Source organism: Caretta caretta, chromosome 16 (assembly GCF_965140235.1).
Source record: "Caretta caretta isolate rCarCar2 chromosome 16, rCarCar1.hap1, whole genome shotgun sequence".
Classification (NCBI taxonomy): domain Eukaryota; kingdom Metazoa; phylum Chordata; order Testudines; family Cheloniidae; genus Caretta; species Caretta caretta.
The window spans coordinates 2,975,807-2,988,127 of record NC_134221.1 but is presented as its reverse complement, the minus strand read 5'-3'; the positions used below and the strand labels follow the sequence as shown (position 1 = coordinate 2,988,127).

General features: G+C 54.7%; 1 protein-coding gene across 1 annotated transcript; it reads right to left on the bottom strand.

The window, feature by feature from the left end:
- Positions 1–617: 617 nt before the first annotated feature.
- On the bottom strand, positions 618–11,786 carry PTGDS (prostaglandin D2 synthase). The gene is made up of 7 exons (XM_048822880.2): positions 11,591–11,786; positions 10,887–11,026; positions 9,071–9,147; positions 7,849–7,962; positions 7,296–7,397; positions 2,551–2,576; positions 618–797 (listed from the first exon to the last, which is right to left on the bottom strand). The coding sequence occupies exons 1-6, from the start codon at positions 11,687–11,689 to the stop codon at positions 2,551–2,553; spliced, it is 558 nt and encodes a 185-aa protein (XP_048678837.2). The 5' UTR covers positions 11,690–11,786; the 3' UTR covers positions 618–797.
- Between the last annotated feature and the right edge of the window lie 535 nt (positions 11,787–12,321).

Here is a 12,321-nt window from a genome sequence, read left to right as displayed (position 1 = left end):
ATAAGCTTAGGGGGTCTTTCATGCAGGTCCCCACATCTGTACCCTGGAGTTTAGAGTGGGGAAGGAACCTTAACAACTAGGAACCCATTTTGCACAGGAGCAAGGTTAAGAACAGGGCTGGGGGCGGGTGGGTGGAGCTGGTCTGAATCTGCAGTGCTGCCCCACCCCCACCCCCCGGGGAGAGACCAGAACCCACAGCAGGGGGAGATGAGGAATAATGTGGTTGGCTTGAGGGAATCAGTATTCCCAAGAGGTGTCACTATCATCAGCCCCGTATTTACACAGAGCAGGGCTGAGGGTTTGCCCAGACAAGACTGGCTCAGCCTGTACTCTTAGCCCCAGCTTTGAGCACTGCTCACATCTTACTCCTCATTAGACTTGGGCTTGACTGACCCTTGGGGCTGGGGTGTGAGGCTGAGTCAGGGCTGGGATTTGGATGCCATGATCCCAGATTCCACTGAGCTGTTCTGGGGAGATTTCAAATCCATAGGGTGGAAATCTCCCTGGACCATCTGACTTCTCGAGATTGCCAGGTCTTGAGTCACACAGTTACCTCCCCCTCCCAATGGCCCATGTGCCCAAAGCCTTTCTGAGGAAACACGTGAGAAGCGACAGGCTGGTGTTTTACATCTCAGTTTTACTCAGGAGGGGCTGTTATACACAGAAGCACTAGCCCAGCGGCACACGAGGCTACAGAGCAGAGACTGCTACATCTATGCGGGGAGGATCTGTGCCGGCAGGTCAGAATGTCACTTTCTCTCTGAAGGAAACCTGGAATGGTGCCTCGCAATCTTCACCTGGAAGGGAGGAGAAAGGAAATGCTGCTTAGACATGAATTGTTATGCAGATAAAATTACACAGGATTGTTTCAGGGGACAAGACATGATGTCACATTTATTATAATAACACAATTTGATTTAAGACCAATAACTAATATCTAATACCTATGTATACACAGACACACACAAATCAAATGTTCTGCAGCTGCTAGATAGTTACCAGTCCTGAATGTAGCTTGAGTTTGTGGCTTGGGTTCATAGCTTGTGGCGGCTAACTGGCCAGGAAAGCCGGGCACAAGGAAGGGCTGGGTCTCTGTTGGGCATGCACCGATGCCCTTCCATGTTGGCAGCAGAATGTTACCCTCCAAAGTCTTCCATCTCATCCATCTTGTTTGTAGGCTTTAGTTTGAATCCAGAGTCTACAGGTCTTGCTGTGTCACGCTGCTTCTGGGTTCAGTGTGATTGATCACCCGTCAACTGCAGACACGACTTTCAGCCTAGGACCTGGCTTTGATGTTCCTTCAATTGTACGATTGTTCTTTTCTTTTGAGGGTGGACTCTTCTTGCTTTGTCAGGGCTGTTGCCTGCATCTTCAGCCATTGGTGTTTACACTTTATTTCATCAGGACAGGCTGGGGCTGGAGGTTGATTCCATCATCCATCCATACCTCATTCACACATCTAAACTACACTAATCAGATTACAGCAGGGTTTTGCAAAAATGGAGTGAGCATTTTAAAATGGAGTTTGGGAGAATTTAAAATGGAGTTTGGGTTACAACATGGACAAGTGTAAGGAATGGCAAACAGTGAGCAGAAGTTACAATATAGACAAGTACAATGAATGACAACCAGTGAGCAGACATTACCACTTTGAAACAGTGCAAGTTTCAGTGCTTTAAGCAGCAATTGGATTGAAAGTGAAACTCAGTTAGCCAGTTATTGGGGTACCTGATTTTATGAATGAATGTACTTTCATTCATAAAACTTTACTTATGAAGTTATATTAATAAAGTGAACAATTAAAAACAATTTCATTGATCAGTTCTACACAATGACCTTCCCAATGCTTACCCCAGGGCTTGTAGCATAGCCAGCAGCCTCTCCCATAGCGGCTTAGCCTAGGCCAGGACTTAGGGAGACCCTGGGTGGTGACACAGAGCCAGAAAGACCCATGGGGTCTGTCAGCATCCAGTAACCCTGAATCCCTTATTGTTCATTACAGCCCAGTCCTGTCTCTGCCACCAGGGACCCCACACTCCCTTTAATGAGGGGTCAGCCATATTTTTGGTGAGCTCCAATTTGGGCCTGGACAAAAAAACTCCTTGTAAGTCACTGTGAGATCCCTGCATGAGACTCCATGAAAGTGTAATGGCTGGCAGTGTTTGACACATCCCAGCCTGGAAGTAGATGCTGCTCTGGCTGGGAAAGGGTTAACTGGCTTCTACTAACGCTGAGGTGGGTGATTCATTACCCCACCCAGAATAAGGGAGGTGGGTGTGGTTCTCTAGAGAGAGGATCTAGGGTGAGGGCTGAACAATCTTGAGGGAGGAACTGGAGGAGCAGCCCAGGCTGGGGAGCAGGTTGAGATGAACTTTATGTTCATTTTGCTGTTCAGAGGAGCAGAGCCTGTGGGCCATGTCTCAAGCAGGCTGGGAATGGCATTTGCTCAGAGAGCCTCTCTAAAGTCACACTCTGTACAAACACCTCTGTTGTGCTCTCCAGACTGGAGCAGTGGAAGAGAAGCCACAACCCTCTGGAGAAGTTACTCACCTACGCAGCATCCGTCATGCATTTGTCTGGGGAGAGAAGTACAAACAGAGATCAGCTGACATGGGCACCCGCCTTTGGAGAGACCCACAGGTTCAGAATCCCCGGGAGAACTCTGCAGGAGAGCCTCTGCTTAGTGCTTCCCTGGGCTGTTAGCCAGGTGCAGGAAAGCCCAGCAAGGTGTGCAGTTCCTTCTTGCTTATTTGCTGCTGGTTATAGCAGATCCAGCCCCACCAACCTTGGGAGCTGGTGTGGGCCTACCCAGCTTCCCACATACCTCAGGTCAGTTGTGGGGCAGAAAGCAGAGTGCCTTCCCCCACGGAAGGGCTGTGAGAACAGAGAAAGCCAATCCAACAGCACTTCCTGTGAGGGAGCACTGCTGTCAAAGACCAGCTGTCATAGACCCTGGCACGTGCAGCAGGCAGCTGACATTTCTTTAAAGGTGTGTTGGGGGGAGCCTCTTCTGTTCCCATTAAAAAGACACAAGCACAATTTGAGGCACTATTAAATGTCCCTGCTCAGTGCAGGATTGGAATAGCAGAGAGCTGCAGGTCGTGATTGAGGGGAATCGGCTGAGCTGTGCATGGGGCAGGGCTGGAAGAGCAGGGGGTCAGGACAGAAGGGCATAGGCTGAGCTGTGCATGGGGCAGGGCTGGAAGAGCAGGGGGTCAGGACGGAGGGGCAATGGCAGAGGGACTAGCAGGGGGCAGGGCACTGCAGTGCTTTGCTACTCCAAGAAGCTTTGCAGTTTGCCCACACTGCTTGTCCCGAGCCAGTCCCATTAGTCCCAGACATTGCTGGGCTCTCTGTCCAGGGAGTAGGACCTGGCCTGCCTCCTTTCCAATGTGTTTGCCTACTTTAAACACATTTGGTGACTAGACGTCACCACTATTGCACATCCCCCTGCCGTCAGGAGACGGCTGGGCTGCTGCAGCTAGGGCTGAACCTCACAGCTCGGTAGAGTGGCTGATGACCTTCGCCCTGGGCAGCGCCATAGAAAGGTCACTAGGAAAAGACCTAGTGAGCTGATGGGCCTTAAGGCAGGACTGTTCCACACAGGCTGTTCCCCAGTATTCCCTGGCCAGGCTCTTCCACAGCCTGCGGAGCCCACATGACTGTCCTTGTGCTGAGCTCCACCCCAATGCAACTAGTGGTCCCCCTGCCATTCCCTCCCACTCGACTCATAGCCTTCCCTCACCCGAGGGCAGTTCTCATGCCCCCTCCGTCCCTTGCAGGACTGAGCCTGAACAACCCTGAACAGTGACTTAATTTCCATCCAGAGGTCTCCATTGGCTTCTTCTTGTCATGGATATATCCCATAGCCCCAGCTTGAGCTGCAGGTCTGAGACCCTGGAATGGAGGATGGGAGGTGACCTCTACTCAGCCAGGAACCCATGTGCCATGCAAACACCAGGCCTGCAACGGAAGGGTAAACTGGGTGGCCTCCCCCTGAAACCTCAGCCCAACAGTGCCGTCCGCTCACTAGTTGCCCCCTTGACTGCACCAGGGTGACACAGGTAATGGTCATTCCTGCAAGCAAGAGTTAGCAAGATTTTTTTGTCTGCTGTGGTGGGGCGAGTGCAGGTGCCGGGTGCTCTGGGCAAATCCCTTCCTCGGCCATCTCCTCTGCCCTCCAATGTGTGCAGTGAGCTGAGCTCCCATGGAACCGGTCTGGGGGCTGCCAGACCTGCCAGCAGTGAGGATAGGCCCTTGCTGCTTTCTGCGCCTGATTCCACTAGCACAGCCTGGGTGCCTGAGGGGCTGGCATTCACGGGCCGGCATCCTTCCCATTCCAGGCAGGTTAAACTCCAGACAGAAGAGTCATCATTTAGCTGAGGGTTTGCAAAGAGATGAATGCTACAGTCCCCTTGGACGCAAAACCATTGACTCAAAGGGATTTGCATGAAAGGTATGTTGGCAACAAGAAGAAAGCCAAGGAATGTGTGGGCCCCTTACTGAATGAGGGAGGCAAACTAGTGACAGAGGATGTGGAAAAAGCTAATGTACTCAATGCTTTTTTTGCCTCTGTTTTCACTAACAAGGTCAGCTCCCAGACTGCTACGCTGGGCATCACAAAATGGGGAAGAGATGGCCAGCCCTCTGTGGAGATAGAGGTGGTTAGGGACTTTTTAGAAAAGCTGGACGTGCACAAGTCCATGGGGCCGGACGAGTTGCATCCAAGAGTGCTGAAGGAACTGGCGGCTGTGATTGCAGAGCCATTGGCCATTATCTTTGAAAACTCGTGGCGAACCGGGGAAGTCCCGGATGACTGGAAAAAGGCTAATGTAGTGCCAATCTTTAAAAAAGGGAAGAAGGAGGATCCTGGGAACTACAGGCCAGTCAGCCTCACTTCAGTCCCTGGAAAAATCATGGAGCAGGTCCTCAAAGAATCAATCCTGAAGCACTTGCATGAGAGGAAAGTGATCAGGAACAGCCAGCATGGATTCACCAAGGGAAGGTCATGCCTGACTAATCTAATCGCCTTCTATGATGAGATTACTGGTTCTGTGGATGAAGGGAAAGCAGTGGATGTATTGTTTCTTGACTTTAGCAAAGCTTTTGACACGGTCTCCCACAGTATTCTTGTCAGCAAGTTAAGGAAGTATGGGCTGGATGAATGCACTACAAGGTGGGTAGAAAGCTGGCTAGATTGTCGGGCTCAACGGGTAGTGATCAATGGCTCCATGTCTAGTTGGCAGCCGGTATCAAGTGGTGTGCCCCAAGGGTCGGTCCTGGGGCCGGTTTTGTTCAATATCTTCATAAATGATCTGGAGGATGGTGTGGATTGCACTCTCAGCAAATTTGCGGATGATACTAAACTGGGAGGAGTGGTAGATACGCTGGAGGGGAGGGATAGGATACAGAGGGACCTAGACAAATTGGAGGATTGGGCCAAAAGAAATCTGATGAGGTTCAATAAGGATAAGTGCAGGGTCCTGCACTTAGGACGGAAGAACCCAATGCACAGCTACAGACTAGGGACCGAATGGCTAGGCAGCAGTTCTGCGGAAAAGGACCTAGGGGTGACAGTGGACGAGAAGCTGGATATGAGTCAGCAGTGTGCCCTTGTTGCCAAGAAGGCCAATGGCATTTTGGGATGTATAAGTAGGGGCATAGCGAGCAGATCGAGGGACGTGATCGTTCCCCTCTATTCGACATTGGTGAGGCCTCATCTGGAGTACTGTGTCCAGTTTTGGGCCCCACACTTCAAGAAGGATGTGGATAAATTGGAGAGAGTCCAGCGAAGGGCAACAAAAATGATTAGGGGTCTGGAACATATGAGTTATGAGGAGAGGCTGAGGGAGCTGGGATTGTTTAGCCTGCAGAAGAGAAGAATGAGGGGGGATTTGATAGCTGTTTTCAACTACCTGAAAGGGGGTTCCAAAGAGGATGGCTCTAGACTGTTCTCAATGGTATCAGATGACAGAACGAGGAGTAATGGTCTCAAGTTACAGTGGGGGAGGTTTAGATTGGATATTAGGAAAAACTTTTTCACTATGAGGGTGGTGAAACACTGGAATGCGTTACCTAGGGAGGTGGTAGAATCTCCTTCCTTAGAGGTTTTTAAGGTCAGGCTTGACAAAGCCCTGGCTGGGATGATTTAACTGGGAATTGGTCCTGCTTTGAGCAGGGGGTTGGACTAGATGACCTTCTGGGGTCCCTTCCAACCCTTATATTCTATGATTCTATGATTCTATGCACCAGTGTCCATGAGTGCAGCAGCTAGTCCAAAGTGAGGATCATCTCTTCGGTAGAGCTTGTGGACCTAGCTCCCTAGCACCAGCTAGCTGCTGCGGACATCACCTCACATTAAATCCTAGCCTTGGGCACAGGAGCCCTGAGCTTTAGATTGCTCAGACAAGCTGGGAGCATTTCCTGGCCTCTGGAGCCCCCATTTGCCTGGCCATATGTGTAAGAGTCACACGCTCCTTCACATGATGGTGCTTGGCCCATGCTGCCAAGTGGCTCAGCAGTTTCCCCTCTGGTTCAGAGCAATGGAGGCACCGTCCAGCACGGCTGGAGTTATTGGATGATTAAGGGACTGTGTACAGTGCCAGTGAGTTTCAGGGGCACTGAGCGCCCTCCATTTCCAATCAAGTCTGTGGGGGCCAAATTTAGGAGCCTCTCTTTGGACACAGATGGCCAGATTGAGGCACCTACATAGAATAAGGCTGGGCTAGAGCCTAAGTTCCCTCTAAACTGTGTGGCCACCCTGCAGGCTACCAAGGGCCACGCAGGTGGGGAAAGGTGCCTCTCCCTCGGCCCCGGGCTGCTGCAGCAAGAGAGGGCTGGGGGGAGTCCTCTCTCCATGCTGCAGCCCCGGGGAAGCCTGCAACCCTCATCCCTCATCCCAGCCCCACCCCAGAGCCCGCAACTCCAGCCAGAGCCCTCACCCCCCCGACACACACCCTAACCCTCTGCCCCAGCCCTGAGCCCCCTCCTGCACCCAGAACCCCTCATCCCTGGCCCCTCACCCTAACCCTCTGCCCCAGCCCTGAGCCCCCTCCCACACTCCAAACCCCTCAGCCCCACCCCGTCACATATCACCTCCATATTGGTGCACACGTACTCCGCACATGGATGTAAAAAATTAGAGGGAACATTGGCTAGGCTACACGGCTGGGAACACAGCACACAAGCAGTTTGCATTACAGACAGGCTTGCCAAGTGCACCCTCAGCTCCTGAGCTCCACAGGGCATTTCTCCCAATCTTATCTCTTGTCTTTTTACCTATGGTTTGTTCTTACCAGTTTTTGGCAGGAGGAGAATAGTGTCCTCTGGGAGCCCCTGCGCCAAGGAGAACTGGGTGAACTTCTCCTGTAGTTCAGGGTTCAGCTCCGTAGTTCTGCCTGCAGCCAGGGAATCAAGACCTCCGGGTGAGAATGAGCCCCTCTTGCTACAATCAGCCCCGTCCATGACAGCCTGTGTGTTAGCACTAGGCACCACTGACCCACAACACAGGGCCTGTGTCCGGCAGCCTCACCAGCAAATCCCCTTTCTATGCATCACAACCAGCCTTGCCTCAGCTCGGGGCACAACAACCACTGCCCTGCCACTGGGCTCTGGGGCAGAGCCTCAGGTTCTGCAGGGCCCCACGACGCCACCCAACTCCTTCCTGGGGGATGAGCCCCCACTTCTTCAGGGCATATCCTGCAGAAATTCAAAACAGAGCTATGTAGAGTGGAAGGAGGGTGTCTCTCAGATGGGGGCTGAAGGGGAGCCCTGATCTCTGCCGGCAGAGTTCCCCAATGTGCAGGACAGAGGTGCCACCCCTGGGCCTTGGATCCAGGTGCCACGTACCGTACAGAGTCACCATGGTGAAGGTGTCGGTGCCCTTGAACTTCTTGGTGTACAGCAGGGCGTACTCATCGTAGTTGGTCTCCACCACACGGATGTCGTGCTGGCTGCCCCAGCCTGCAGGGGGCATGGACAGAGGCGCAGGGCAGAGATGAGCAAGCACAGATACCAGTATATATATGGAGCAGGGCTCCCCCGCAGGCCTGCTGTCCCCAGCTTATGAGAGGGGCTCCTCCCCCCCCCGGGCCCGACACCCCCAGCTAATGAGCGGGGCTCCCCCCCGGCCTGCCGCCCTTCGGCTGGTGTAAACAGGCATTGACTCCAGTCGAGCGGAGCCAATTCACGCCAGCTGGTAGGAGGGCTGCGCCCCCGATTCTGAGCCCCACAACCCTCTCTTTGGGTCGTTTGTCCCCTATCTGGTACCAATATTGGACTGGGGACGCCATTTTGAAGAGCACGGGGTTGTGCCCTATGTGAGGGCGCGCTGGCCGGAGCAGGGCAGTGCGCTCTTCACAATGGCTCCCCCATGCGGCGTGACTTTGATCTCCCCAGGCAGCGTTTGGTTCTAGAGACACAATTTTGTCCTCCTAAGAGGAGAGTTAGGTGCCCCCTGCCCAGCCAATCCAAATGGTCCTGTCACTCTCCCCGATACTCAGACACAGGACGGGGGGCTCTGCAGCGGTGACTCGTAGAGACCAGCACGGTTACTCGACAGATCCATGTCAAAAACTGCAGACATGACTGAAACTCAGGGCTCTGATTAGCCAAGGTGCCCTGCACCTCCCGCTCCCACTGACTTCACAGTTCTCACACCCCTGAGTCAGGCCATGGCAGAGTGGGGGTCAGCGGGGACAGGAACCCAGCCCTGATGGCACTCGATGCCCTCTGCCTTGGCCCATTGCACACACCCTTTTCCAACGGCAGTTGGACGCCTAGCACAGGAGCCATTCCCAGGCTGAGCTCCTCAATCTCTTTTCTTGCACAGTTAAGTGCTAACAGCTCTAAATCCTTGTGCTAAATCTGCTCCCATTTTGGGCTGGGCTGGAGCTGGAAGGGGGCTCTCAGGAGAAAGCTGTGAGTTTATTTATCTAGTGACTCCTGGCCATCCTGGCCAACAAAGGGGCAGACTGTCCTGCTCTCAGCTGCGGGCACTGCCCAGGGCGCGGCGTGCCAGGGCAGGGCGGGATGCTGCAATGGAGCTACAGCAGCAAATACATGCACTCACGTGGGCTGGTGTAGCTGAATCGGCCTGGCTGGTCCGTCTTGATGAAAAGGCTGGTCCTCTTCTCGCACCGATCAGACCTGGGCAGTGTGTGGGAAAGGCAGGAAACAAGCACGTTAGCAGGCTGAGGGAAGACTCCGATTTTCCCATTGCCCCCAGCAGCGGAGGGAGATCCAGCGTCCAGCTGGTGAGCAATGCCTGACGCCATACGGCCACTGCGGGGAGAGCTGAAATTCCCCCAAACTCCACCAGCCAGCAGGGCCGCCCCAAGCTCCAAGAGCACAACTGCCCAGGCAAAAACAAAAAACCAAAAAAACAGGGGGGCCGGACGCCGCCCCTGGAATTGTGCCGCCCCAAGCCTGTGCTTGCTTTGCTGGTGCCTAGAGCCGGCCCTGCCAGCCAGACCCCACCCTCGGGTGTGCAGCAAGCTGAGAGGTGCGACCGCCATGCTGCTGCCTTGCACAGACTGCAGAGAGAACCGAAAACCCACTCCAGGGGGCACAAGAGCCCAAGTCGGGATCCTCCAGCACTGGCCCTGGAAATCTGCTCAGACAGCAGCTTCACTAAGATCAGCTCTGCTTTGTCACCATGTGCTGAGCCTGCTTGGCAAGGACTCCGGGCACCTGGCCTTGCTGCTGGAGACCAGGACTCTGTACGCTGGTGGAGCGTGATCTGGAGCGAGCCTCCGTGTCACCCCCCAAACCGACAGAGTCACGTCAGCCCTTATTGCCCCCCCATTACCAGCTCCTACAGCCCCATCTAGAGAGCCAGTCAGCCATCCCACCACCTGGCATCCACATCACATGGTAGGGACAGGGAATCAAGGAATCAGGTCTCCTAAAATCTATTCCCAGCTCTGACAATGACTCACTGTTTGATCTTGTCCCATCCCCTCTCTGTGCCTCAGTTTCCCCATCTGTGAAACAGGGAGACCCTGACTGACTTAATGGTTATGGGAGCTAATTAATGGCTCCAGAGTGCTTTGAGAGCCTCGGTTGGGAGGGCAAAGCATTCTTTGGACTCCCACAGGAGAGCTTTCTCTCTGACCCACAACAATCCATGTGGGCGGTAGTAGAAACAGAGCCTGCTGGGCTAAGCTGGGAATCATAACTGAGAGGAGCAGTGGGGTGGAGACCCAGTCGGAATCCTGGGGCTGGGGCAATACGGAGTGTCAGAGGCGGAGTATTCCAGGGAAACCCAGCCCCGCCCTCCCATGGCAGGGACAGGATGCTGTGCCTGGCAGCCCTCCTCCACTCCCCCCGGAAGGAGGTCGCAGCACTCTCCAAGGACTCCTGGCTGGGGCCTGCTGCTTGGACAGGGCCAGGCTGTGACTGACACCCTGGAGGCTCCAGGAGGGGCTGAGCCACAGGCAGCCAGATCTCCCCGCAAGAGTCTGGTCAGTTCAGGGAGGCCGGGCTTCCCTCGCATAGGGCAGTTTGCACCCCAGAGGTGCTAGGAGGGAACCATTGCTGCACTCCCTGAGCCCCGGCCCTGGGACTGAGCCCTGCCCTTGCTCCAGGGCATAACAGGGAGGAGAAGGCTGCTTGTGCCCGGCCCAAGTGGCCCCCCACTGCCCAGACCTGCAGGCAAGGGGCACCAGACACCCCCTGTCCATGTCAAGATGGGGACAGGACCCCAAGCCCACCTGGGGTCTCCCTGGGACTGGTGTGGGGGGGAGGGGACAAGAGCATCCCTTGGGTGAAGGACCCCCCAGCGCCAGCTGGGCCCTGGGAAGGGGGTGGGACGAGCCTTTGTGAGGTGGAAATGGCGCCCTTCCCCCTTAGGCAGGGCAGGGCCCCAGTGGCACCGGCAGCCTTACTTGGGGTAGGTGGAGGTGACATTCAGGTTCCCATCTGCTGCGGGCGTGATGACCGTGGTGCACGTCTTCAGCACCTGCTTCTTCTCCTTGAACCACCTGGAGTTGGAGGCCAGGCCAATGCTATACCACTTCCCTGTGAACTGCACACAGACCCCAGTCACCACGGGCACTGCCAGGGCGGGCCAGACCTGGCTGCAGCAAGCCCAGGGTCCTGCCTTGGGCCAGACCTGCTTCAGAGGAAGGTATAAAAACCTTCCTACTGGCTGATTATTGGGAATAACCTGCCCACCTGGCTCTGCTCAGCCTGCCCTGACCCTGCCAGCCCCCTCTGTGCCCAGACAAGTGCCACCCTCCACTCTAGAGATGACCAAGCCGCTCTGCGCTGCACAGCCCCACACACTGGAGGTTCAGCATCTGAACCTGGATCCAAATGTTCCAGCTCTCCTACACTGGGCTGAATCAGAACCCCAGATCCAAACACTCTCAACTGGGGGGAGGGGAGTTCAGCACCCAAATCCAGCGTGGGACCCCAATTCTCAGCTGGGCACCAGCCGCCTTCATAAGGGCCTGAACCACCCTCTGCTCTGAATTGCCCTGCTCTCGGAACTGGTTGGAATCAGGATCCAGATCCATCCCTGCCTCTGAAAAGAGAAGGAAGGGAGCCAATCCTCTGGGCATGGGCACACACAGATGGGCCAGGTTACCTTCTCCTGCTGAAAGTCGGGTTGCACGGTGACTTCCTCCTGCCCATGGAGAGCACCAAACAGGGCCAGCCCCAGGAGGCTGAGCAGCGTGGCCTGCATGCTTCTGTCTCTTCCCTTCCCTGTGGCCCTTTGGAGCTGAGCTCTGTGCAGAGCGGAGGGAGAGAAGCAGGCTGTGTGTGAGCAGGAGCCCCAGTGCAGCCCCCTATTTATTGGGAGGCAGCTGACATCCCCAGGGTGGGAAAACATAGCACTAGCAAATGCCAGCCCTCATCACTCCCCTGCTGAGCTGGGTTATGCAAGAGGGAGTGAGCCAGTGAGCAGCAGACTCTGAAATGCAAAGGGCAGGCTGGGGGCTGGGTACCCACAAACTGCTCCCTGCTGTTGACTTTAGCTGTTTGCTTTCCAATGCCAAAAACTCTCACAGCAGAAACAGTGGCTCCTACCCAGTTTTGCAACCCTCCCAGCTCCCCAGGAACAGCAGAGAGTTTGGCTTCAGCTGGCGGAGAATGAAAAGATGTAAACTGCAACGAACAGATGAGCAAGAACACCACTGCCAAATCTATTCCTAAGGGAGAGTGGGGCTAGGGGAGCAGATGGTTCCAGCCTGACCAAGGCAAAGGGTTTGCCACCTTTCCCCACATGCACAGAGCAACTGGTGTACTCACCCTTTGAATGGTTTGGCCATAGATTCAGGAAAACAACAAAAGCAAGACAAGTATCAGAGGGGTAGC